The 26,284-nt window shown below is 50.3% G+C and overlaps 1 protein-coding gene across 2 annotated transcripts in view; it reads right to left on the minus strand.

Moving 5' to 3' along the window:
* Nucleotides 1-261: 261 nt before the first annotated feature.
* Nucleotides 262-26,284, minus strand: part of GFRA1 (GDNF family receptor alpha 1) — a 184,879-nt gene continuing 158,856 nt past the window's right edge. For both annotated transcript variants that reach the window (XM_036439168.2, XM_036439167.2), the window contains 2 exons: nucleotides 7,933-7,986; nucleotides 262-6,763 (listed from right to left, as the gene is read on the minus strand). In XM_036439168.2, coding sequence (XP_036295061.1) covers nucleotides 6,608-6,763; nucleotides 7,933-7,986 — 210 coding nt within the window. In that variant the 3' untranslated portion in view covers nucleotides 262-6,607. The remainder of the gene's footprint in view (nucleotides 6,764-7,932; nucleotides 7,987-26,284) is intronic.

Raw genomic sequence — 26,284 nt, forward strand, 5'->3', positions numbered from 1 at the left:
TGCTGCTAAGTAGCCTGCAGTGCACAGGACCACCCTCCCACACCCTCACCTGCAGCAAAGATCCTCTAAAAGCACCTGTGTAAGCCACACACAGTCCTTGATCATGTAACTCCTCTGCTGGGCAGACCCGCTCTCCTGACTGACACTGGGGATCTCTCTATGTTTGTAGGTTTCAAGCTCATTTCCCAACGAATTCCAACACCCCCCGGAAAAAAAGATACCTCGACAACCGTTTTTGTTTTTCTAAAAAAAAAAAAAGAAAAGAAAAGAAAACGTTTATTAGGATACTCGAGGGTGGGGCCGGCTGAGGGACGGCATACGTGTACAATCAGTAGTGCTTGAGCAAATGCGAACAGAAAAGTCAAACATCACAAAACCACTTCCAAAGTCCAAAGGGCGAAGCGTGCACTTCTCACACGTGGTGGAGGGTCCCCGTGGGTGCGGGCGAGGAAGGCCGCGTGGGAGGGACCCCGGGGGACCTGGGCTCCTTCCTCAGGAAAGCAACACTCCGGCCCATGGGATACATGTATGTGCTTCAAAGGCAAAGCCGCAGGAAGCACACTACCAAGGGGAGACCGATCCGTTCCCCCCGTCCCCCCCGCTCAGAGGAACCCCTCTCCCAGGACAGAATCCTAACAGGACCCTAGAACCCGGAATCCTTTTGGCATTCCACCTCTGTCGTTCACCTTGCAGGAAACAGAAGGAACAGGAGCCGAGACAAACCCTCGGTGCGGAGTGAAAATTCGGCGCCAGCCCAAAGACCGCACTGGAAAAAGTCCGCATCCCACATCTCAACCCGCTTCTCAGCGGGGCTCGGCTTAAACAGGAGAAAATAATTTCAATATCAAGGGATAAGGCGCAGGAGATGAGAAAACTCTTTAAAGCCAACTCTGTGATGAGAAGTGTCCCCCCTCCTCCCTCGGGGGACAGTGAGAGGAGGGAAGAGAAGACAGATCATTAGGAGAACGATAAGGCCCTGGATTTCACGTTTCCGAAGCGGTTTCTTCAGCCCTCCGAGGACGATCAGCTATTTCCAGATCCAAAAGAGCGCAGCAGAATTATCTGATTGCCGTAGGCCTTGGCCGACGAAGGCAGGGCATTTCTGGGATTTGGTGTTATCATTCCCATTCTCTCCACCACTCCCCCACAACACACATTTTAGCTAGAGCTAAGAGAGAAAAACAAAACAAAATCCAGATCAAGCACGCTATGCATGCCGCAGATGCTGCATCCTACAGCTCTGCAGCATCTGGGACAGGGTGCTCAGGTGCCACTGTGCCAGGCAGGCTGTCCCTGTGACAGACACCCGGCCCGGCCACAGTGACAGGAGGACAGCCCTTTACCTGCGGGTAACAGCCCCGGAGTTGCCATCCGCAGGGCATCCATCGGTTATTCCAATTCTTTACCCTTCTTGAACCTTATGATGTCACGTTTGACAGGCACCAGGGGTCACTGCTCCTTTGAGGTTCTGCAATGCTGAGTGGGCACTGCCAGGGTTTGCTGTCCTTGGCCACAGCAGGCTGGCGTCTCCCGGTGTCCCTGGCACTGTGGCCGGGACATGATGGCTTGGACAGTTCACGGACAGGCCCACCTGGCCCCGCTCCCAGCCCTGAGGCTCCAAGGAAACAAAGGAAGGGCTGATGGTCTCTGGCCTGTCTCTCTCGGCACTTTCTACAGAACAAACACCGGGGACCGGTAAGAAAGCCCAGGCCGGGATGAAGAGAAAACAAGAGCAAACCTTCAGCAGAGGCCAGTGCCAAGCTTGGCGGCTGCCCTGGAGCGAGAATAAACTCCCCGTGGCAGGGGGACAAGATGCGGATGTGGGCACCTGCCAGAGGCACAGGACGGAGTCGCAGCTGCGCTGGTCAAATGAGTTGGAGACCTCGGGAGGCTGTGTTCTCGGTGAGCGCGGGCGGGCTGTGGCTCTCCACGGGCAGCTGATTAAAGCGGCGTCGGTGGGCCGGCCCCACTCCTCCGGGCTGGGGTTCCGAGTCATCAGAAGTACAGGTGGCACATCCCGCTGAACACTCCCCCCCCCCCCCAAGCCCGGGGGGAGACAAGGGGATCTAGCTCATCAGAGAGCAGCGGGCCACAAAGGGATGCCTGCAGAGTAGGCAGCAGGGAGGCTGAGCTAAGAGGGAGCTCAGGGGCATGTGGAATGAATAAAATTCCTACTCCGGGGATGGGCATCATCTTCAGATCTCCTGGCTCCTAAGAAAGGCGTCTCCACCTTCAAAAAGCCAGGGCTACCTGTGAAGGCCTCTGCCCGAACAAGAAGCAGTTGGGTCCGACTACGTTCAGAGGGCCGGGGAGGAAGAATGGATGGGAAGGGACCGTGTTACATGTTCAGGCAATACGTGACAAGGGGAAAGGTAGCGGGCGGGGGCAACAATCCATATGAAAGGGAACCGAGGCAGCCCATACCTTAATGCACTATCCTTGTGAAATGAAATGTCCCACTACCTACACCCCGGGTCGGAGGCGGTGGCGAAACCCACAGGTTTAAGGCCTGGGCAGTGAGAATGGGTGTTGGAGGCACCGCCCTCCGGAAGAATTCCAGACAACAGGCTTCAAACAAAGGGTCATGTGAGAACAAAAGCCATGTGGAACCCAGGACGTGTCCGATCTATCCGTGAGAAGCCCGTCTGAGGAATAAGAGAAGAACGTAGCTTCTTAGGGTGTCCAACCCAATTCCCGGCTGTTTGACTCTCTTAAAATCTCTAGAAAGACATTATTTTCTCTGTTACCCAGGTATTTGTTCAGGCTTGCTTTTCCCAGAGACACTGCTGTCTAACTGAAGGGCCTGTGGCTCTTTTGTTAGGACACGGTTCCTATTCGGATCAGTAAGGGACATCCTCAGATTGTGTGATCGTCACTCATGCAGGTGTCCTCCCGTTGCACCTGGATGGGCCTCCTCTCTCCAAACTCCTCAAGGCCAGTGCAGATTGACCCTTCTGCAGGGACCATGCCTGGGCCATTTCATAATTTACTCTGTTGCCATTGCTTTTGGTCTTCTTGCAAAGATGGGTCTCCTCCCATGATCTCATTTGCTTTATCAAAGAGCTGAAGCAGCCAAGATCACAGGGGTATAAATTCAGGAGATCAAGGACAGCTGCAAAGGAGAATTAGGAAATGGGAACTCGCTTCAGCAGGCCTTTTCTGGCCACGAGTTTAGACTCAAAGTAGTAGTGCATGGCCCGACTACATGAATGGAAACATGTTTTTGAAGAGACAGCTCCGCTCTTTGGTAAATACTAACAGCAGAAATGCATTATACTGGATTCTAAGAAAAGAATGTGCTGATTATTTTACCTCCCACCGCTCTTCCCTCTCCTTCCCTAGGCACTTGCCACTGACTTTGAAATGCTTCTGCCCCCACTTCCCTAGGGCGGCAGCTGGAGTGTGGGGAGTGCCTGGCTTCGGGTACAAAGGGGCAGGTGGGACACAGCTGGAGAGGACTCATCCTCAGAGCGTGCACATGACGAGAGCAGTCTTAACACGGCCCGAATCAAGGGCCACCCAGTCCTGCCCTGTATTTGATGAACTCAAACACACGGCTTCTTAAGACATTTTTAACTACAGGATAAACACGTGTTGTTGTTTTTTAACAATTCATTTTAATGGAAACCACACTCCTAGTGCATTTTGGATACAGTTTGCTCTACTTGGTGAAAAAAATACCTAATGTAATTACCAACTTACAGGTTTTCTACTAGAGACTCGAAAAATTCAAATATGGAAAAATACAGATTCAGGTGGCTTTCTGGATTAATTCCTCTCTCTATTGTGCACTCCTTCCTCTCTTCCTGTGCTCTATTAACAAGATACACAAAACAAAGACGGGCCGAAGAGCTTCAACAACGAAGTGGAATGAGTGTGCTTCTAATTGGTTTGGCAAAGGTGCCTTCCTTTTTCTCTGAAATAAGTTGGGCGTGGCTAGCCTTGGTCTGGGATTCACAGTCTCCCTGGACAGAAATGACTGTTTTGGTTTTGTCGAAGTCAACTATAAGGAGCTGCTCTCCGCCAGAGGCCCAAGCCTCAGCGGACAGGCCTTGAATTGGGTGGCTCGCTACATGCGGGGACTGACAGACAAGAGGTAGTGACTGATTTCTGCTTTGAGGGCAGCAAAAGACAATCAGACACGGAAAGGATTGAAGCCACTTGCCTGCTCCAGTCCCGGGGTAAACGATGGGGTTTGAGGGCCACTGGGTTCAACTGAGATCACGCTGAATGGCAGTCACACGTGCTCGGCATGATTTTAATAGCTCTCGAATGTGTTGTCTTTCCCCTCGGCTATTTAATCAGCAATTTATTTTCAAATTGAGGATTTGGTAACTCTAATATGCTTCTTTCGTGGAAGAAAAATGAGATCTTTGTTGGTGATAGATGAGGCTTTTCAAAATGTAATTTATGTGTTGTACACCCACGCGTTCTTCAGTACAGGGTACCCTTGTTAGCCCTGATAATGCCCATATCCTCTTGGTCATCGGAAGCTAATTAGAGCTGCTGTTTCCCACAGAAGTAATCAATAGCTTTCCACAGTAGACTACACGGACTTAGACCCACATGCAATTAGTCCAGTGTAGATACACAGGGATATCTTAATTAAAACAAAAATATGCCTTGTAAGGGCTAGGCAGTCATAGATGACTGGGATTCCAAATATTTTGACACATTTAATGGGTTTATTCAAAGTAAGTCTTTAGGAAACTTTTTACTAATCAAATTTGTTTGGTGGGTTTCCCTGGAAAACATTTGGAAGTGAAAAAACGTTGGTTCTTAGTATTATCCATTTATATTTATTAACACTTGGATATAAATGCACTTCAGACACCAATGGAGCTCAAAGTCTATGCCTTCAGCTCGGAGTTAATAGATTTTTTCCAACCCCAGTAACGTGACTAATTCTTACAAGGCAAGCGTCGGCGGGCCGAGGGGATCAGCATGACATGGGTACCATGGCCTCCTCCTCCAGCCCCTCTGCTGAGATGATAAGAAGGGCGATGTTCCCAGCACTCTGCGAAGGTGGAATCGCTTTGCGATTTGGTTCTGGAGACACAAGGCTACCAGCACCCGATCCCTGTAGATTCTGAAATGCACCATTCCCACCGGACTTCCCAAGCGCACGCTAGGGTCTTCTTAAGGGAGAGGATGATGGAAGATGAGTTGACCTTGATCCACAAGTCTTTCCTTCTCACACAGTCCGTCCCCGTCTGCCCTGGGGCATGCAGAACAAATGCAAGCAGGTTCCTGATGACCTTCAGACCGAACTGCTCTCCACAGCGGCCAAGCCATCACAGTCCGGAGAGAACTCTGCACCCTGGCATGGACCCGCTTCGGAAGAGAGGGTAGCATGCCCCCGTCCCGTCCCAGTCAAAGCCGCCTTTGTCAGGCAATGTGAAAACCAAGCTACTGGATTATGGCAATGGCAAGAATGCCATCAGCCACTGCGGAGCATTTACCAGTGGCCTCCAGCTTCCTCCCATCATAGGATGCATTTACTGGTGCACACGCGTTTCATCAAGAAATGGTAACAAAAGCGAGGCTGTTCTGTCTCCTCCTCCTGTCCACAGCCACGTGACGCAGAGCCCTCTGCTGAAGCAGGAGGCCCCTCGGAACCGGCCTGGAAAGGGCTGTCCAGGGAGTTAATGCCGGAGCTAACCCTACTTAAGCGGGGGAAAACAAGCTCCGCGTGTACTGTATTAAACCATCAGTAAAAAATGGAGACAAGATCATTACTCTCAAAATATAGGAATCCAACAGTTGAAATCATTTAGTAGTAAATATTGATAGTTGTCTACATAGAACATCAAACATGTAAAGGGGTTAGAGGGACGCTTCAGCTCTGCTGGGCGCTTCGTGGGAGGGCTTCCCACGTGGGTAAGGCTCAGGAGGGGGAGGTCGATGACTCAGGCTTGGGAAGCTTCACACCCACGCCCCTTGGGAAGCTTCACACCCACGCCCCTCACTCTGTTTTCACTAGAAGCCACGCACTGCCTCTGGGTGTGATGGGTGCTTTTGGGTTTGCAGGAGAGAGCAGAACTGGCTACGGAACACAAACTTCAGCGCCGAAAGGGGTAGAACGTATAGAAAGGTGAGCATTGGGACAAACCAAAGTCCATCAAGGATTCTCTTGAGGAGAATCTCTGATTTGTGACCAAAAAGCTTGGGAGGCTGCATGATGTCATCAGACACCAAAGCCACCGCAGGAAATGGGGAAGATTCTGGAGCAATACTAACTCCTTCGCTAGCCGGCAAAGGGCAGGGTTCAATGGTTAAAATCATCATCATGAAAAACTTGGCCCCGTTTGCTTCACAGCCAGAGGTACAAACCGCCCCTTTACAATACAACGTCCCCAGAGCCTTCCGAGTTTGGAATGTGGCACTGCATTGGGAATCCCACAGAAGCCCTAAGGATCACAAGAAGCTTTCTTAAAAAACAAAAACACACACACACAAAAAGGGGGGAAAGTTTCAGTTGGATGAAACTGCTTGAGCAATGTTTCCACGGAGCGCCTAAAACTGGAATTTCAGATATACAAGAGGACAGGAAACGGATAATGTGGTGTGTGTCTTTTTACAGGTCCATGTTGTTTTTGAAACGCAGCTATAACGTTTCTGCCAAGGACCAAGGTAAGAGGGTGGACAGGGCGGTTACCACCAGAACCAGCCGTGGGCTCAGACCGCAGCTCGGAGAGGCAGCCATCGATTTTGTGGTTATGTGGCTGGAGGCACCGGCAAGGCCATCCTTCTCGTAGTCGCGCTGAAAGAAAGAATGCTGTCATTACCATCCGCCGCAGGGGTTCATCCCATCGCCCTGTATGTAACCACACATCTTCCTCTCTCTCACCCCCGGCCCCTAACTAGCTTCTGTCACTCATCGAAGCTGGCCCAGGGCTTCCCAATTCACTGCCCTGTGGTGTATAGGAAGCATCATGAATCTGGGTGAGAACTAGATACTTCTGACAAGCTGCTCAGCATTCATATTTTTGCTCCTATTAACGGATTTTAAAATCTACTCTTGGGGGTAGGTGGGATGTGAATTGTCATCCTCCCTCCACTTCCCAGATCCCCTAGTAAGTACGCAGCATGGCATTCTGTCCTTCTGGGACCACTGACTGGGAGGAGGACAGGAAGAATCACCTGAGAACACTTGCCCAGGTCAACACCAGCTCAGAGGGCTCCCAGGTCACATCGGGATCAGCAGAGCAGGCAGGGGCAGCCTTGCCCTGCATTGGCCTAGATTTTGTAGATGAAGGAGCCTCCCTGCTGGTCTGCAGGAGAGCCCACGCCAGCACCCAGGCTTCCTGTGTTTGACTTGATCCAATATCTGCCATCTCCACATGCAATCAATATAAAGTCCCTGAGATTCTTTCCTTCCATCCCAAGTCTTCAAACTATGACACAGCACATGTCAATCTGGACCTGCCCCCTCCTCGTCAGCATGGCTGGCCTTCCACAGGATGCGCTACTCCCTCCCCCTCCAGCACCGGCTCAATCCCATTATGTCACATCTCCCCACAGTGAGCCAGGATCATGACAGAGTCATCCATCTCCTCACCTGTAAATTGGGAGAGTTACTCGGCTGCCCCAGATACCTCTGGGTTGCCATGGCAATGAAAGGAGCTAGAGGACATCCAGGAAGCAGGGAGAGTACTTTTCTGTGCGGGGTGATGGCATGTGCCTGTGGCTTTGGGACAATGGTATCCACGCTGGATCCAGTTCTGAGGTGAGGAGCCCGGCTCCCTCACTCGATTCTAACTTTGTCCAATGGCTGCACCTTGCTCGAAGTCCAGAGGAACATGGAGGGTGCCTTCCTTTTTTTTTCTGGTCTGGAAACTTTGTTGTCTCTGAGCCCTTCGCATCAGACCCTGCCCCCGGGGCCCTGTCTCTAAGATGCAGCAAGGAGACCCCGAAAGAGACACAACTTACATCAGAAAGACAGAGGTGTGTGCTGCCAGACACATTGGATTTCAGCTTCTGTGCCTGAGGAGAGACAAACACACATTTAAAGTCACTCCTACATAAAATGAGAGAGTAATTACTACAATCCATTAATCAACTGTCTAGCCCAGTGCCATTGATAGCAGGTGAAGTTAATAACATTTTATTTAATCCAATATTTGCCATCACCACGGATAATCATAAAATGATCCAGATACTTCACGTTCGTTTTTTTCCATACCACGTCTTCAATATGACAGGACATCCCATTTCGGACCTGCCCTATTTCAAAAGCTAATAGCTCCCTGGGGCTGGTAGAGGAGGTACAAGATGAGGTTACTAAAGATCACGTTTTGAAGTCATATTTTGAACTCATGCTTCTGAATGTTAATTTCTGAGACATCCCTTCAAAGCACAAATGTTGCAATAAAAATCCCCGTGTATTGGTAATATAGAGATAGGAGCTCCTAAAACTTGTTTGTTCCTTTGCTTATTCATTGCTCCAGTCAACACTTACATGCTCTTTTCTCAGGCAGGGCCTATGGCGATATGAACACAGGGATGGAGGCCCTGGGCTCATGAGGCTGCCCTGTGGTGAGTGAAACACTCACTGATTGGACAGGACAGGGCGTCTTTCAGACAGGTCTCCTCAAGGAATTGTGCGGGCATCATAGATCCAGCATTCTTAAAATCTGGTGGTCAGGGAGCTGAGCTGTGAAAGCTATGTGTTCGCTAACTCCATACAACTGGAACAAGTCTCTGCTGGGCTCGCCTCTGAGAACTGAGTTGAAGGAAAGGTCCCATCACTCATACAACTGCAATGAAAATTGCCGAGTGGGTGGCAGCCTCCTCCTTTTACAAAAGTAAACAATTAGAGTGCAGTGAAGTTAAGTGACTTCCCCAAGGTCACCCAGCGATTTTCTTGGGAGTCAGGACACAGACTAGGTCTCTCAAAATCTTAAAGCTGTGCTCTTTCCTACATTACAGTGTTTCTCCCAGGGAACCCTGGAATGCCTTACCTGCCCCCAAACCCACACAACCCCTCCCAGGACCCCAACGGCACCAAATGTCAGAGAGCCCATGTGCCAACAAGATGGACCTAGTTCGGCATCACACCAGAATCAGGGGCATCTGGGCAAGCAGTTCCATGGGAATGGCCCCGGCAGGCCCCGTGCCTGCTGCAGGACTTTGCAGCTCACTGAAGACACAGGAGCTGAAATGATAGCATCTTTACCCAAGGAGTAATTTACTGGCCATAATGCTACTTGGGAGGCATCGTAATCTTTTACTGATATTTGCATATGCCAGCTGTGCATATGAAATGGAAACCTTTAAACAGGCATCAAGAATAAGACGCCGGGAAGCACCCCCAGGCTGCTCAAAGGTCACTAAATGTTATATATAAGAAGATCAGAGGGGAAACTGGAAGAGGAGTTTAACCTTATTCCACAACCTGCTTTTAATCTGTATTAACATCAAATCTTGGTCTATGGCATTATTACCTGCAGAGAAAAACGTATAGCACTCTTCCAAGTTTTATTTCTGTTTGAGAAATAAATTGGAATTGTGCCCAGACACCACGATGACCCTAAAACATCACTTCTGTCTTTTCTTTCCTAGGCCATAATCTACAAAAGGCACACACTTGTGCTGAGGGCCTTTGCATAACTAAGAAATTCACTCAGATGTGCAGAAAAGGCAGCCAGTAGAACACATGAGCTGAAACCGGTTTGGCTCAGTGGCTAGAGCACATGTGTCAAACACAAGGCCCGCGGGCCAAATCCGTCCCGCCAGGCCTTGCAATGTGGCCCGCACCACGCTGTCATCACTGCACTCCGCTGCGTTTCCATCACAATGACAGTTTATGACTGTTCAGTAAACCATTCGGCCCGCGATTTAGGCTGGATTTTAGATTTTGGCCCCTTCTCTGATTGAGTTCGACACCCCTAGGCTAGAGCGTCAGTCTGTGGACTGAAAGGTCCCAGGTTCGATTCTGGTCAAGGGCATGTACATTAGTTGTAGGGCACATCCCCAGTAGGGGGTGTGCAGGAGGCAGCTGGTCGATGTTTCTCTCTCATCAATGTTTCTAGTTCTCTATCCCTCTCCCTTCCTCTCTCTGAAAAATCAATAAAAATATATTTTTAAAAAATAAAGTAGAAAACAAGACAGCTTCAAGGTGTTTCTGGACTTGTGCCCACAGCTGAGCAGCCCACAGTGGCCTCTGAGTCCCCAGGGCTGGGCCGGCCTCCTTCTGACGTGGGTCTGCATCATTAGCACAGCACCTCGAGTTTTCCTCATTGTCTACACAGCTAGATGCCTACCAGCTATACGTCTTACCTCAGGTGCCTGTGGAAGTACTTGTATAATACTTCCACCGACAACACTAGAAGTCTCCCATCTTAATAAGGATTCTTAAGAGGACGATGGATTTCCACAGGTAGTTCTGGTCCTCGTTAGTTGCTGAGCGTCCATCTGTGTACAGGACTACAGGCATACAACCAGGTAGACGTGCACAGGTCTACCTTCCCAGCCTTTTGCCCTCCATCTGGGAGTGGCTAAGTGTTCAATCACGTGGGAAAGCTGCATTTAGCCTAGCGGTCACCAACCTTTCGGACCTCAGGGATCACCAGTGATCCAGGGACCACTGGTTGGTGACCACAGATTTAGACCACATCCAAGTCTGCAAAGTCCTTGGGCTCTTTCTCCTGTAAGTGGGCATCTTGTGGGCCTCTATGGAAAGGAAATGGTCACCTTCTGGCCTTGTTTCCTTATAGTCCCACTGGCTGCACTAAATCTGGAGGCAGCAGCCCCAAGCTCCTCTGACCTTGGGGACCGTTCAGGTTGGCATATGTGGATGAAATGCCGAGGAAAAGTAATAATGGACAGCCAGGCCCTTCCAGATGCCCTGGGGCAGTGGTCGGCAAACTCATTAGTCAACAGAGCCAAATAGCAACAGTAAGATTGAAATTTCTTTTGTGAGCCAAATTTTTTAAACTTAAGCTTCTTCTAACGCCACTTCTTCAAAATAGACTCGCCCAAGCCATTGTATTTTGTGGAAGAGCCACACTCAAGGGGCCAAAGAGCCACATGTGGCTCGTGAGCCTCGGTTTGCCGACCACTGCTCTGGAGGACAGCCTTCTCTTCTGTTTCCCAACCCACAGATGCACATAGCACTCCAGAGGCTAAGCGGTCCATGCACACAAGCCTTGAAGTGCTCTGCTTACTTAGCATGTGCACACAGCTTCCGACGGAGCGGTCTGGTGCAGACCTGAGCAGAGCAGGGACCACAGGAAGGTCTGTGAGTCTGATCTGTGTAGACAGAATGCCACCAGCTCCAGGCAAGTGACAGGCTGGACGCCCAGGGCCACTCATGGCAGAGCCTGGGACTCTAGCCAGGTGCATGTCAGGCTGGCTGCATGCTTATCGGCCCTGTGAGCAGTCTGAGCCCCGCCAGTGACCCCCTGAAATCAGAAATCTTTCTCCACAGCCCACCTAAGAAAACCTGGCTTAGAAGGCCCTTGCAAAAGCCTGCTAGTTCACCTTTTAAAGCTTCATCCTGAGCATTTTTTAAAGCCTCATCAAGCTATCACTGTCTGCTAGTCAGGTATGATAAATGCTAACATCCAATTACTGGCTTCCCCCACTTTCCACTCTTGCAAAGAGTAATTCACATACTTTGAATGTTGTCTCCATTGACGGAAACTGAGATTGGGCAGAAAAGCTTAAAAAAAATATTAGATCCTGTAAGATATAAGGTAAGCAAGAAACTGGAAGGACCCCTTTTATCGCCGGGTTCTAAACCGGTAAAACCAAAAGTGTCCCAGCGGAAGTGCTGGCAGGACTCTCAAGGTCGCTCAAGACATCCTGCTCAGCGCGGGATGTGCAAGGACACCCGCCCCAGATTCGAAGCCGTACCCTGTGTGACTTTAAAACATGGCATCTCTTAAAAAGGAGACAGGACAGAAGAGAACGGATTCATTTTTCTACAAGTCACCTTTTAACCATTGTTCCAGCCCGTTGAAAAATGAATTCTTTAATCTCTCTTAGGAAAGAGGGCTTCCTACCAGTGAATTAACAGTGACCTGGCGGCGGGGGGAGACGCCTGACTCGGAGCTGGGGGAAACTCCACCACCAACGCACAGAACCACCATCTCTCCATTTTGAAGATGAGAACCTGAAGATGATCCTGGAGAAACCCACCCCAAACCAGAAGCTCCCCCCCCATTACTATAGAACAATTCTATTGTGTTTTTGATATGTGCTCGCCTGGTCATTTCTGCGCAATGACCCCTCTCTCTCTCACTCTCTAGCTCTCTCTCTCTCTGGAAATCCAGGGGACCTGCTCTTTAGCCACGTCGTGAGCCTGTCCAGCACTTCCATAAAATTGTCACCGGCAGTCAGTCATCTGCAAGTCCAGGCACGTCACCTAATAGGATTTCCAGGGCCTCGTAATTGCTGGGCGGACCTCACCAGGCGCTGGCACGAGAGGGTTAATAAATGCATTAGCTGCTGTTAACCTCTGCTACCTGGAGTCAGGCTGTCCACACTCCTTGCTTTTTAGCCCGGTGATTAGCATTTGGAAAGCCTGCCTGGGTGTCCACGGCTTTCCTGCACAGAACGCACAGAAACACAATTTACAGCTCCCGGTCCAGCCAGGCCACGGCCAATGCACGCGCCTTCTGCCCACAGGAGGCTCTCCCGGCCCGGGGCTGGCGGCAGGCTTCGGAGCAGCGTGCTTTGCTCTGCTGATGGGATTGGAGACTTAGAAGTGCACCCACTCGGAACCTGGCATTCCAGCCCCGGGACTTGGCTTCTGCAGAGAAGCCGGTGTTTAATCTCGGGTATTTAGGTAGCTGTCAGCCAGCGGGGCGTGCACTGTTTCTCCGCTCGCCTCCACGTCTAAGGAGAGCCGGCTTCTGCTCTGCCTCCAGAAAGCTGAGCCGGAGGAAGTTGCCCAAATCCAATAGCAACAGACCGTCCAGGCTGCAGCCAAATGGTTGTAATTAACGATGCTTCTGGTTCTCTTCTCCCTGGCTTTACTGATTAGAGAGATTTGCTATATTAGGAACCTGTTTGCCTAATGACAGAATGCAGGCAATAAACAGAGAAGTACATAGACTGTAAAATGCAATCAGCTCTGCTCTCCGGCACTCACTAAGTACCTCGCTGCATCTATCATGCTTGTCAATAACGGTTTATGAGCGAATGTGTCTCTTCCGCAGCCTGGGTGGGACCTTTGCTAGGGAAAAGCAGCGGCGTGAGTTCTTCCCGAAATAGTCCAGCAACTACAGCTGTTTCTCAGTTTAAATCTACGCACCCTACGTTTCCTTATAAGGCAAAACGCAGGAGGAAGCACGTGCCCCGATTCCAAAAGGATGATGGAGCAGACGAACCTGCTTCCGTCTGCACTTGCATTTCAACAAAATCGACTCACCTGCCCACAGTGGTCTCTGTGCCTGACAATGCTGGTATATTCACCTGGTTTTATTGGGAGTGCTTACTATAGAACAATTCTATTGTGTTTTTGATATGTGCTCGCCTGGTCATTTCTGCGCAATAAAAAAATAAGCAAGCAAGAAGCTGCCGGCTGCTGCATCCCAGCCGAGTAACGGTGGTCGCCCCGGACACTCTCTTCGAGTTTTGCCGGTTGGATCTGGGAGAGCCGGGGGAGGTTTTTACAGCCGGTCTGGTCACAAGCAGTTGACCAGCCTTTCTAAAATCCCTTCCCCTGTCCGTTTTGAAACTCGCCTTCCGGGTGATTTGTTTTGCCGACAGCCTTGGTAACAACCAACTTGCAACGGCTGGTCTGAATAATGGGCAGTGAAATCCGCTACATGAAACAAGTGAACGCGTAAATAAAGCCTGCTCCGAGCCCCCAGGCTTGGGGTTTTGCCTTTCAGAGCCTGTGCTTGGCAGAAAAGGGATCCATTTTATCTGCACTGACCTCTGCCAGCCCTGTGGACCCTGAGGAAGGCAAGTGTCCTTCCAGGAAGGACGTGGTGAGCATCCTTGGGCAGCCTGTCTCCCTGTCTCTTCTATCTACGCCCTCCAAGACACTGTGTCTACGTACTGCCTGAACCTCAGCCAGTGACTGTCATTACATTATGCTCCGAGAAGGCCTCTTAAGGACAGTTCACTCAGCGGGGTTCAGGAAGGGCCCACAGGGTGCCAAGGTGTGTTAGGCTGGCAGGTTCTGGACAGGTTGGACCTGATCATAAGATGCGGGTGAGGAAAGGTCTGGAAGCCTGATAAACGCTTTCTTATCAGGAAAAGCTCAGGCTCAGTCCCCAGTTGAGTTGCCAGACTGAGTTAGGGGGGGGGGGGGGGGGAGGAGAGGGAGGAAATGGCCTTGAAAGTGATGTGTATTCATGTTTTAGAATCTGAGAGTCCTTGGGTTCCAAGTTCGAACTGTGCTGTGTGGGTGGAGCCTAAAGTAGAAAATGCTGTCACCTGACAGGGCTAAGGATGGGCCCATTCAGAGGTCATTGGTCCACTTGTTTTTGAGGGTCTCTTTGCTTTTCTGTGGTCCCCGAGCTGGCGGTTCTTGGATTTGGACAGGGGTGGGGGAAAAGGCTCAAGCTGATTTGGCTTGTGATCATTAATACTAAATAAAACTGGCTTGTGATCGTCTGTGTTTCCCTGGCCTTAAAGATGAATGCCCTGAGAGAGATCTGGTCCTGTAAGACTTAGCAACAGTCCTCCATGAGCTAAGCAGCCCCTCGGGCTTGCCTGTCAGCCCCTGGCTCACCATGGAAGGGCTGCTGCGGCCCCGCACTTGTAATGTAACAATCATGGCTGGTGGCAGGCCAGTGGCGCTGTGTGCAGACACCGTCTACAGCAGGGACCTCAGCAAGCACGGCAGCTGGCCTTCCTCCTTCCCATGACCCCACAGAAGGCCTGGCATCCACTGCCCTTTTCTCAAACGTGGGGCAGACTCCTGTTGCCCACGACCTCAGGAAACCATGTTTTCAGTTCACAGTTGATTTGCTTGATTAGTAAAATACTCAGAAAAGGAGCCATTATCAGCCGTCTTTTAGAAAATTATGCCCAATGAACAATGTGATTATTCCCAACAACGCGTGAACAACCACATGTTGGGTTGCCGGGGGTGTGGGTGGAGGGAGTGTTTTGCAGAGCAGACACTCAGCCAGAAGGGTGCACAGGCAACGAGGCGGACGGCCCTGCAAGGAAACATCTGTTTTTGCAAAATGTGCCAGTCGGAAATGCAAATGCGCAGTAGCCACGGCAGATTCATTGTGGCCCCCGATGGGACGTGCACGAAGCCCGTCTCATCCGACACGCATCCCCATCACCACCGCGTGATATTTATGAAGCCGTGGTTCCCCCAAGAATTGACGTGCGGCTGAGGGCGGCCCCGCAATGACTCCGGGACTTACGGCGGTAACTAGGGTTTGATGGAAAACCTGAGGTCTGCAGACGGAACACACCCAGGGCTTTTGTTCTCGCTGTTTAGGAAGATGGAGCGCTCTTGGTGCCACGGAAAGTAAGGTGGACAGGCAAACATTTAAAAACTGCTTACCAAATGTGCTTTTGGTAGACAGAGAAAAATATTCCAGAAAACAGAGGAAAACCAAGTAGGCTGGCAGAGATGACGACAGTGACGATCACTCTTCCCAAATAGCCTCCACTGCCGTGGACTGGAGGACTGAGGGGAGCACCCCCTCTTTGTACAGATGGGGGCTGTGTACTTGGACTGGGACTTACCCACGTTTCTGCAGTTTGGGGTGGCTGCTATGAGATCTGAGGGACAGTAATGAGCCCCAGCTCACACCACCAGCTCAGGCAGCCTAGACTCAACCAAGTAGCTGTCAGGGGTAGCACAGCACTGAGGGGGGAAGGGAGGGTCCCCCCAAATCTCTCCTTGGTCATCAGAGCAACATGGGCAAATGGGACTTCTGGGAGTCGGAGGTTAAGCTAGTCCTGGGGTTTTCTGTATTTTTCCCGGAGAGCCCAGAGATGAAGCCCTCTATGTCCTACCCGAGAGGCCTGAACCCAAGGGGCAGGCAGGGGACAGCCATTCTGGGGGAACTTCCCATGATGCCCCTCCTGGCCCCATCCCCAGCTTCCTCTCTAGACAGCTTCATCCATGATGCACCTCCTCTTGGGCCTTAAGTAGGAGGGGAGGGAAGCCCTTCACTGGACCTCACCCCCCGAGGACCGGAGCCTTTGTCCTCCTGTTGGTCAGCTCAGTGGCTCCAGCGCCAGGCAGCGCCTATCACCCAGGGAGGCATGGCTGGTTAGAAGTCCGAAGGATAGGAGGTCAGCGGGGGATGCAAGAAATTGGGTTTATTTATGGTACCTGATCTAAGTGTTCTCAGAGGTATTCTCCTAGGTTACCCAGCACAAGAGAGCATATTTACAGCCAAGATGATACAGACGCTCCATTCCTTCTTATTAAGCACGTTCATTAACCAGAAATTGGGTTAAGCAACTGTCCGAATGCTGAATTACTGTCCCTCTGATGGGCCAGCGTTACCACCTGTGGACCACAGGTGCAGGTGGCCTAACACACTGAGGGCCCTCGTCTTCTCATCCCCAGCCTTAAATTATTCTCATTTTAAGAGAAAAGTGGTTTAAAAAAATGTTTAGGAGAAGGCATCCTAAATGGGTGGCCATAAAAAATCATTGCATCCGAAGGCCCACTTCCGCAGGATACGCACCCTACCTGACTCCCAGCTTATTTCCCAGGTGCATTGTGGGCTAAGGGTCCCTTTAGCACAGGCTTCCTCTGCCTCATGGTCGGCACAGACCAACCAGGAAGATTTGAAAAAAATAAAAGATAAAATAATTACTGTGCTGGAGGCTCTGTTACTGTGCCGAGGAATTTTAATTTGTTTAATTATCACAGCCCTCCTAGGCGGTCCTGCTCATTATTCCCATATTACAGATGATGAATCCAAGATTAAGGAGATTAAACGACTCGTCATCGGAGCCCGCAGGAAGGTCTGAGTTTATTGTCACAAAAACCCTGATGTTTCAGTATTGTCTACTCTTAAAAGATAGCTTCTCTCTCTCTCTCTCTCTCTCCCTCCCTCCCTCCCTCTCTCTCTCTCTCTCTCTCTTAAAAAAAAGCAACTTTGAGAACTACCCGTGCCACACTGCTGGCCTTTTGTCCGAATGCTCTCTTGTCAAGCTCCGGCGCAGTTACATTATCTTACAGGGAGCTTGGTTGTGGGGCGAGAGGAATGATGCTGCTGCCTCTACTTCCCACAGGACCCCAGGATCACTAGCCGCTCCCTCTAGCCCTGTTATGACATAGGGGTTGTCATGGCTGTGGCCGGTCATAAGTGGAGACAAGACCTGAAGCCTGGAGCAAATGCCTACCCCCTGTGGCCAGCAAGAAGGGGATTCGATTCGCCTGTGGCATCATTACTGCAATGACCGTGACCTGGAAAAAGGTATCTAAAGCCCCGACCAACACCAAATTTCAGCTCCAAATTCTCTGGCGCTGACAAAGAAGGGTGAGGCAATTGGGCAGCTGAATAGGAGCCCGAGGAAAGGGAACCTGTATCATTTCAAGAAGACACAAGAGAGGATTTCTAGCCACTGTGGGCAGTTCAGAGTCAGCCTCCCTGCCACTCACATACCAGGCACCGCTGTTTATAACTGAGTGGAGATGGACTGAGCCCGGAGCTCCTGGAATGCACCCCCAGAGGAAGGCGCCCAGTCATCTGGGACTTCCCCTGGCTGTTGCCATTCCTCTGAATCAACACTGGGCCCTTCAAAAACCGCACTGCACCCAAGGATCCAAGGACCATGTTCCCAAGCTGTCACCCAGGTCCTCATGGTAACCATGTTAGTGCATCTGGTCCAGAGCCGCCTCTGTGATTGCCTTCAGTTGTCTGACTACTTTCCCCTGGAGATTCCCAGAAACATACTACCATGGAGTATGATTCCAATGACAACACGAGACAGTGTCTTCTTCCTGGTGCTATACACCAAGTGGCCAGATTATTATGATCTCTGAACGCATAATAATCTGGCCACACTCAGTTTACATCCTATATAACAAAAGGATAATATACAAATTGTCCCTTCGACCAGGAGTTCGACCAAGCAGGCAGGCAAGCCAACTGCCCATGTCACCTCCCCCCACCCATGCACGAATTCATGCATTGAGCCTCTAGTATGTGTATGTGTGTGTATACACACACACACACACACACACACACACACACACACACACACATTGCACAAAGACTTGTGCAAGAATGGGCCTTCCTTCCCCTGGCTGCTAGCACCACCTTCACTCTGGTCAGAACCACCTTTTTGCTCTGGACCAGAGCCATCTTTCCACCTTCCCATGCTGCCCAGAGATCCGGAGTGGCTGGGGCAGTGTGGAATGCCTGTGTTGTCGCCATGGTGACGACATAAGCATCTTACTCCATCTCTGGCTGCTCAGTGCCTGTGTATGCAAATTAACCCGCCATCTTTGTCATACTCACTCCTGATTTGGCTGCTGGGAGTGGTGAAGGTATTGTAAATTTGCATCTTTCGCTTTTATTAGTGTAGATATACTCTGAGTTGTCAGATTATTATGTGTTCAGAGATCATAATAATCTGGCCACTCAGTATATGCTAACGCTTTTATTACTCCTAGTGATCGTATACAATGATATTAGAATTAGGGCTCCCACTTTTGCCACTCACTTGCCAATAAGGTGAAGAAGCAAGCATTATCTGGAGGCCTTCACGAGACTTGATTAGAGTTAGGAGTGGGGCTGACACGGTAGGATCAAAGGGCCATCTGGAAAACGAGGGACCTTCGCCAGAGACCCAATGTCCTCCCTGCTCCTGCGGATGCTCTTCTGGCCTAGGGGGAGTTCACCTCCTGCTTGGCAAATGGCTTATTCTAGCTCTAGAGATGAGGGATAAAAGAGAAGAGGAGGAGAGCAGAACCAGCACCGAGAGATCCTGCACAGCATGTGCTTCATCTGGAGGGCTTTGTGGCTGAGAAAAACAGGCGCCATGACCCGCCTTTGTTGGAAAGGAGACATCTGGGTTCGTTCAAGGTGTGCGCCCAATTTTGAGAAAGGCTATTTTTCTAAGTCATTAAATTGGCATTTAGGAACTTCACTCTTCTTCATTTGAACAATTATTAAACTGTAAAATAGAATGGCACAATTGCTGAAACCTGTAATCTGAAATTTTACAGTCAGCCATAAAGGGCTATATTATTAAGCTGTACTAAAGACGCTCGAGCCCATTACAACTTTTTAAATGAATTATAAAACCCTTTAGTGCTGATAAAATAATCTTAAATTACAGTATTGTGTGTTCTAGCAATACGCGGAACCGAAGTTGGCTACAATGCAAACGTGCCAATCACAGGGAAATCATTACCTGAATTAAGTTTGCAGCAGCCCGGAGCCTGCTAGCTCTGCTCCATGAGGCGGAGAGCAGCGAGGTGTACACGTGGGCAGGAAGCTCACCCTGCTCCAGGCAGGTCCCTTTCCCCACGCCCCTTCATCCACAGCATGAGCCCCAAGTCGGAGCTGCTCTTGTGGGTCCAAAGGCTGCCCAAACGACACTGTGCAGGACTCTGTGGACTAGAAAGGCTTGTGGTGCTAACAGCCTTTCATCCCCTTCCCTTTGCCCCCAAATGACAGCTGTCCAGCTTCTGAGGACCTGCCCTGTATGGGCTGAATTCGGTCCCTCCAAAACTCACAGGCGGAAGTCCTAATCCCCAAAATGGGACTATATCGGAGATGGTGTCTTTAAAGAGGTAGTTAATGCCCTAGCAGGTTTGGCTCAGTGGATAGACCATTGGCCTGTGGACTCAAGGGTCCCCAGTTCGATGCTGGTCAAGGGCATGTACCTTGGCTGTGGGTACATCCCTGGTAGGAGGTGTGCAGGAGGCAGCTGATCGAAGTTTCTCTCTCATTGATGTTTCTAACTCTTTATCCCTTCCTCTCCCTTCCTCTCTGTAAAAAAGCAATAAAAAATATGTTTAATAAAAAAAAAAGAGGTAGTTAAGCTAAAATGAGGACACTGGGGTGGGCCTGCATCAAGACGGACGGGTGTCCTTTAGACACAGGTTGGCACTGGGCATGCTCACACAGAGGAAAGGCCCCAGGAGGACACAGGGAAGGCAGCCATGTGCATGCCATGGAGGGGGGCTCAGGGGAAACTAGACCCGTTGACACCTTGATCTTGGATGATCCGTCTCCAGAAAGGCGAGAAAGAAATCTCTACGGCTAAGCCACCCAATCTGTGTGTCAACCCCAGCAAATGACCTCCATGTACGACCCTGTGCTCTGTGACCCCGTGCCTGGATGAAGCCAGGCCCTGAGACAAAACCCCTGGGTTTTGGTATGGTCATACCCTGCAAGCTTCGGTCTCCAGTAGGGTTTGAATCCGCAATTGAACATGCACTTCGGCTTGCTGGGCTGCACGGCAGGGTTAAAACGGAGCAAGGCTCAATTCTGAGCAGGCCTGCCAGGGCAATACTCGATTTTGAGCTCCGAATTCAAATACTCTCCGTTAGGAAGGGCTTTGAAAATGCTCTCCAAGCAGTTATTTCAAAAAGTGTTTTTACAACAGCCTCTGTCCTCCCAGGGACAACGTGGGTGGATGCGGGGCTGCGGCTTCCTCTGAGCTCATCTGCTGGCACCTGAGCCCGAGAGATTAAGCCTCAGGAGGCCGCTGGCAGCCTCTTCGTGCTGGGAGCAGCCGGGCCCATCACCGAGGGCCTGGGGCTCCTTGGCAGCCGGGTCCAGAGCTCTGCTGTGAGGCTTCCAGTGCAGCCCAGAAGCAGGCTGGGGGGAGGGGGGGGCTGCAGCTTATCACTTCTGCTAGGGAAGACTTCTCCCTCCTGACTCCAGCTCATTTCTCCCCGAATGGTGAAGTGAAGTTCGCTCATTCTGAGCAGGAGACCACTACACAAAGGAAATGCTAGGTGCAGCCTGCTCAGAGGACTGGTGCTCGTCGAAGCTTCCTTGCGGGTGATGTGCTGGGAGGGAGCTGTCTCCTAATTCTATGGAGGAGGTGGCAGAAGCTCCCAATGGGAACCTCCAGAGCTCAGCGTCTCTCTCTCCATTTGGCTAGTCCTGATCTGTAGCCTTTATAATAAACCCCAAATCACAGAGCGCCTTCCTGAGGTCTGAGTTGTTGAACTGAGGGGGTTGTGAGAGCGAACCCCTGAATTTGTAGCTGTTTAGTCAGAGTGCAGAAGGCCCGAGGACCCCTACAATGTGGCTGGCGTCTGAAGCAAGGGCAGCCTTGCAGGGGACCGTGTCCTCAACCTGTGCCAACTCCACGCCTCGCCTCAGAATTGAGCTGTATTGCAGGACGCCAGTTCGTGTCAGAATAGGCATCGTCACCTTTCTTTATGCTGGTTAATGAACCAGCCTGGCCCTTTAAACTGCCAGATGCTCAGCAAGAATGAAGGGACTGCTGTAATCTATATTGAATGGATCATATTATCCAGGACAAAAAGGTAAGTGCTCTGACTGAGGGGATGCAGTGTAGCCACGGAGAGTGCATGGAGGGGTGAAGGCTGCTTTACACTTCTCTCCTGATACAGCCTTGTCGAGTCTCAGGGCTGCTGCCCAAAAACATGGGCATAGCAATGGCACTGACCGTGTGTGTGTGTGTGTGTGTGTGTGTGTGTGTGTGTGTGTGTTTATGCATAGACACAGACATGTATATAATGTATATATATGCAATATGTATGTGTAATACATACACACATCTACACTAATAAAAGAGAAACATGCAAATTGACTGTCACTTTGGGACGCCCACCAGCCAATCAGAAGTGAGTACGCAAATTAACACAACAAAGATGGTGCCTCTGGGCAGCATGCATGCAGGCACGGAGTGGCTGGGTGGGGCAAGACACCTGCTTTGAGGGGGAAGGTGGGTGGAGGGAGCTACAGGAGCGACACTCCAGCCAGAGTGAAAACTGAAGGTTCTGGCCGGAGCAAAGATGGAAGGTGGTGTCCAGTACGAAGGACTGGGTCCCGGGTGCTGGAGGAAAACCGGTGCTAGCAGCCAGGGAAAGGAAGGCCTATTGCATGAATCTTTGTGCACTGGGCCTCTAGTATGTATATAATGTGCCTAGATCAGTACTGGACTCATGGGAAGTGCTACATGCACATCTGCTTTATTAACACCAGACCATAAAAAGCAGAGGTGATGCAGGTTGTCTAGTCTAAACAAATGGTTGTGGGGTCTGCCATATGATTGGGTTGTTCATAAGGATTCCCAGAGTGGGGTCGGAGGACGACTGGTGTATATGACATTATTTAGGTGGCATACAAACATTTGCCCTGTTTTCCATTAAATCTCTATGTGGAGAACTAGCACACCGATTCATCTATGTTTCACAAGCATTGTTAACAGTATCCCTGGTCACTGAGATTGAAGGTCAGTGTTAAGCCAACGATAGTACTGGTGGAATGCTGGAATGAGCAAGGCTGCAAAACCTGGGGCTTGGAGGCTAAGAGGCAGGGCTGGTTCTCAAACACCATCTTCTCTGCCACAGGGAGCATTTCCTATTTACAACTGTGTCACCTCTTCCCAATGTCAGCCCTGGTTAGAGAGACGTGGCAACAGCCCCTGGCAGACAATCAAGATCTGACTGTACTCAGGCTGGCCCAGATCTGACTATTGTCCCTGTTCCAAGTCACGGTCCCCAGGAGCGGACTATGGGGACACAGCTTCCAGGAGAACCCTTCTGGGCACAGAGAGGTGGGTTTGGGGCAGTTATGTTCCCTCAGACCCGGTCCTTTGTTTACGGCCTCGTGGTTTCCCTTCCTTCTTAGCCTGGTGTCCAAGGACCATCCCACCCTGTCGCCTCCTTTTTTGGGACTTTCTACGATGACCAGCAGGATATCACATGGCTCAACCAGTTCTTACAACTTAAGAAAGCAAAACCTAAGGCACTCCATTACTTCCCCCTCCATGGCCCCCAGCCCCTGGGAACAGCCCTCTCTGTACAGCCCCATGTCCAGGGTTAAAGCTTTAAGGCAGTGGTCGGCAAACTCATTAGTCCACAGAGCCAAATATTAACAGTACAAAGATCGAAATTTCTTTTGAGAGCCAATTTTTTAAAACTTAAACTATATAGGTAGGCACATTGTTATCAACTTAATTAGGGTCCTCCTAAGCTGGCCTTTGCTAAAAACTCAAGGGGCCAAATTGCCGCATGTGGCTCACAGCCGCAGTATGCCGACCAATGCTAAGGCATCTCTTCAATCTCAGTAAGAGTGGTGGCCACTTACCAAGTGCAGTGGGTTGGCCAGTCCAGCTGGGCCCTTTGCATAGAGGCATTAGTTCTTCTATCCTCACAACAAACCCAAGAGGTGGGTGATGTTTTACAGCACACATTCAGAGAGGGTACAAAACCTGCCTCAGGTCACACAGCAATAGGAAGTGATTTTCACTCAGGTCCCACTAACTCCCAAGCTCAGACTCATCCCCACAAAGCAATTCCCAAGCTGTCGACCACAGGTGACCGAGAGAGCACCGAGGAGGTGCCCACAGGCTAGGTCTGCCCACTGGAAGGGGCAGTGTGAGGACAGGGAGTGAGCAGCCCCATGCCAGGAGCCTGGTCTGGAAATAAGTATGTACTTCTCCCCTTGCGGCTTCCAGCCACCCGAACCCGGCGCCCTGGCCTTGCACACAAGCACCTCTTCTCCAGTGAGAGATTAACGGGACGCCAAAGCGCCCCATTGCCCTGCCAGCATAAATTGCAAGGGAAACATTTAGAATATTGATTAAGTGCTTCATGCTGGAAGATTTAAATTTACCTCCTGTATTTCCAGGATTAGCTGACATAATGGGGTCAGTCTGCTGGCACCAGTGATTTACAGAACACCCATTGGCAGCTTTCCTTTTCAAACTCAACACTTCACATTTTCACATGGTCACAGCCAGTGGAGTCCCGGGTACTTAGCAGGTTTGGATAATCGCCCTCCTGCCACATCCAGACTTTTGGGGTTTGGCCCTGAGAAGAGTTTCAAAATCATTCCCGTGCTGGTCTGGCCCCATCCAGTATGAATGGGCTTTGCTGAGACCTCCTGAGACATAGCTCTTCCAGGATGCAATGTCTTGGTTCGGATAGAGATTATTTTTAATATTCTAAGGCAGTATGCTAATCCTATATAATAAAAGGCTAATATGCAAATTGTCCCCTCTGGAGTTCGGCCGCTTGTTATGACATGTGCTGACCACCAGGGGGCAGCACAGAATAAAGTAGGATCGGCCCTGATCACTGTCCAGGCCTTGGGACCCTACCCATGTGTGAATTTTTTGCACCGGGTTTCTAGTGTTCCATATTCACAATCAATACTCTATGTAAGGAGTCACATGTGTTCGGTACAGTATTAAAGATGGGCAAATGCTGCCTCTTTCCACACCTACCAACCCGTAAAGGTGGTATTGCAGCCTGCGAGTGCCCAGCTTATTGCTCTAAGCTCCACACTGTACCCTGGAAAGAGAAGAGCCTGAAGTGAGGCTTGCCCAGGAGGCCAGGGAGGTGTGGCCTCACACTGAAATCCAGTGGATGCTGTAGGTCCTCAGCTGTGAATGATGCCCCCACCCTGTGGCCCACAGAAGGCCATCATCAGTGACCCAGCTGTGGGACCCCTAGAGCTAGGGTGGCCTGACCACCAAAGTAGATGATGCGATGATTGAGGGGGGCAGGGGACAGCTGGCCCCTGCATTGCTGACTTTAGCAGTAAGCATTCTTGCAAAGGCCATCCATTGGGATCCTGCTCACATCGTTTAAGACTGAGAAAACTGCCTTACAAGTCCCATGAGGACGGGGACCGGCACTTGAATTTGAGTCCTCCACGTCTCACCCACGGATATATTTTCTTTGGCTCCCAACACAAACAAAACAACGGACTTTAAATACGGCCTACACTGTGGACCAGAGCTCACACACTGCCGGGAACTATCCCATACCCATCCTGCTAGGCCTGGCTCTGAAGGTACGCCCTGGTCTATCAGGCCTTCTCCTCAATCACCCTTCCCAGCTCTTTCCTGGAAAGGAGCAGAGGGAGTTACTCTTTTCAGGGGTCCTAAGCCCTAGTCCTAAGCCTGTACTACTTATTCTCTACTATCATAGTATAACCCTATAGAACCATGGAAACCAGGGGTCCACAAATGCCACTTGGAGGAGTCTTCACCTTATGCCACTGGAGATAAACAGTGTAGTGATGCCAAAACGAGATTTTTTCCCATCCTTGCATCTCCGCCGAATATCTACTTCACATAAATGACAAGCACAATCCATTTGGCTTGTGCATCTGAGCTTTTTCCAGCTACCAGACCACTCAAGTGCGCAGAAGATGAAATAATTGGTAGGCTTTTAAATATTGCCTTGTTTCTCATTGACCGTTTTGTGCGGAGTCAAAGGGATGTGCCAGCAATAGCATCGCTTGTGTCCCGCTTGTTACTAATACGGCCGCCAATTAATCCCGACATATGAGTGTGCTGGGTACCCCAAACCTGGTTATTTAGCACCTCGGGGAGCCGGCCCTTGGACGTTTCTATGACATTTTATACAAATCAATCAACATTCCTTTTTTCTAACAGAGCCTTTCACAGGGACCACAGATGAGTCCTGGGTGCAGTGCACACACCCAAGCCCACCGTTTCCCCCAACAGAACTGGGTTTGGTGTGTTGATAATCACCCTTCCAAGCTGACTTTTCAAAAATGTTTATTCTATTGCTTCTGTGCCAAGGGGGAAATCTATCTCAAATGTTAAGACAGACACTCAAGTCCCCGAGAGTTTTCTTGTATTATTGTACATTATAAAATATTACAAGAGGGTGCCTCTCGAGGGAGGTGAACTTTAGAGCTGCCAGACGTAGCTGACTTTCTCCAAATCTGTTACCAATGGGTCCCAAGCTGGTTCTATTCTGAGTAATGACATATGCAGCGGGCAAACGCCCTTCTAAGGTATTTCTGGGGCCTCCAGGCAAATGGTGATTTACCTGGAGACAGCCAGGCAGGCGAAGGAAGGACAGACGGGGAGAACGCGTCTCCTGGAGGCCCTGGGTCAAAGCAGGTGTCCCGACTCAGCACCAGGGACCACGTTCTCAAGGTCTGAGACCCATCTCATCACTTGCTCATCCCCCAATCCAATGGTCGGCAAACTCATAAGTCAATAGAGCCAAATACCAACAGTACAACGATTGACATTTCTTTTGAGAGCCAAATTTTTGAAACTTAAACTTTTTCTAACTCCACTTCTTCAAAATAGACTCGCCCAGGCTGTGGTATTTTGTGGAAGAGCCACACTCAAGGGGCCAAAGAGCCGCATGTGGCTCCCGAGCAGCAGTTTGCCAACCATGGCCCCAATC

Source organism: Pipistrellus kuhlii, unplaced genomic scaffold (genome assembly GCF_014108245.1).
Source record: "Pipistrellus kuhlii isolate mPipKuh1 unplaced genomic scaffold, mPipKuh1.p scaffold_m20_p_15, whole genome shotgun sequence".
Lineage (NCBI taxonomy): Eukaryota > Metazoa > Chordata > Mammalia > Chiroptera > Vespertilionidae > Pipistrellus > Pipistrellus kuhlii.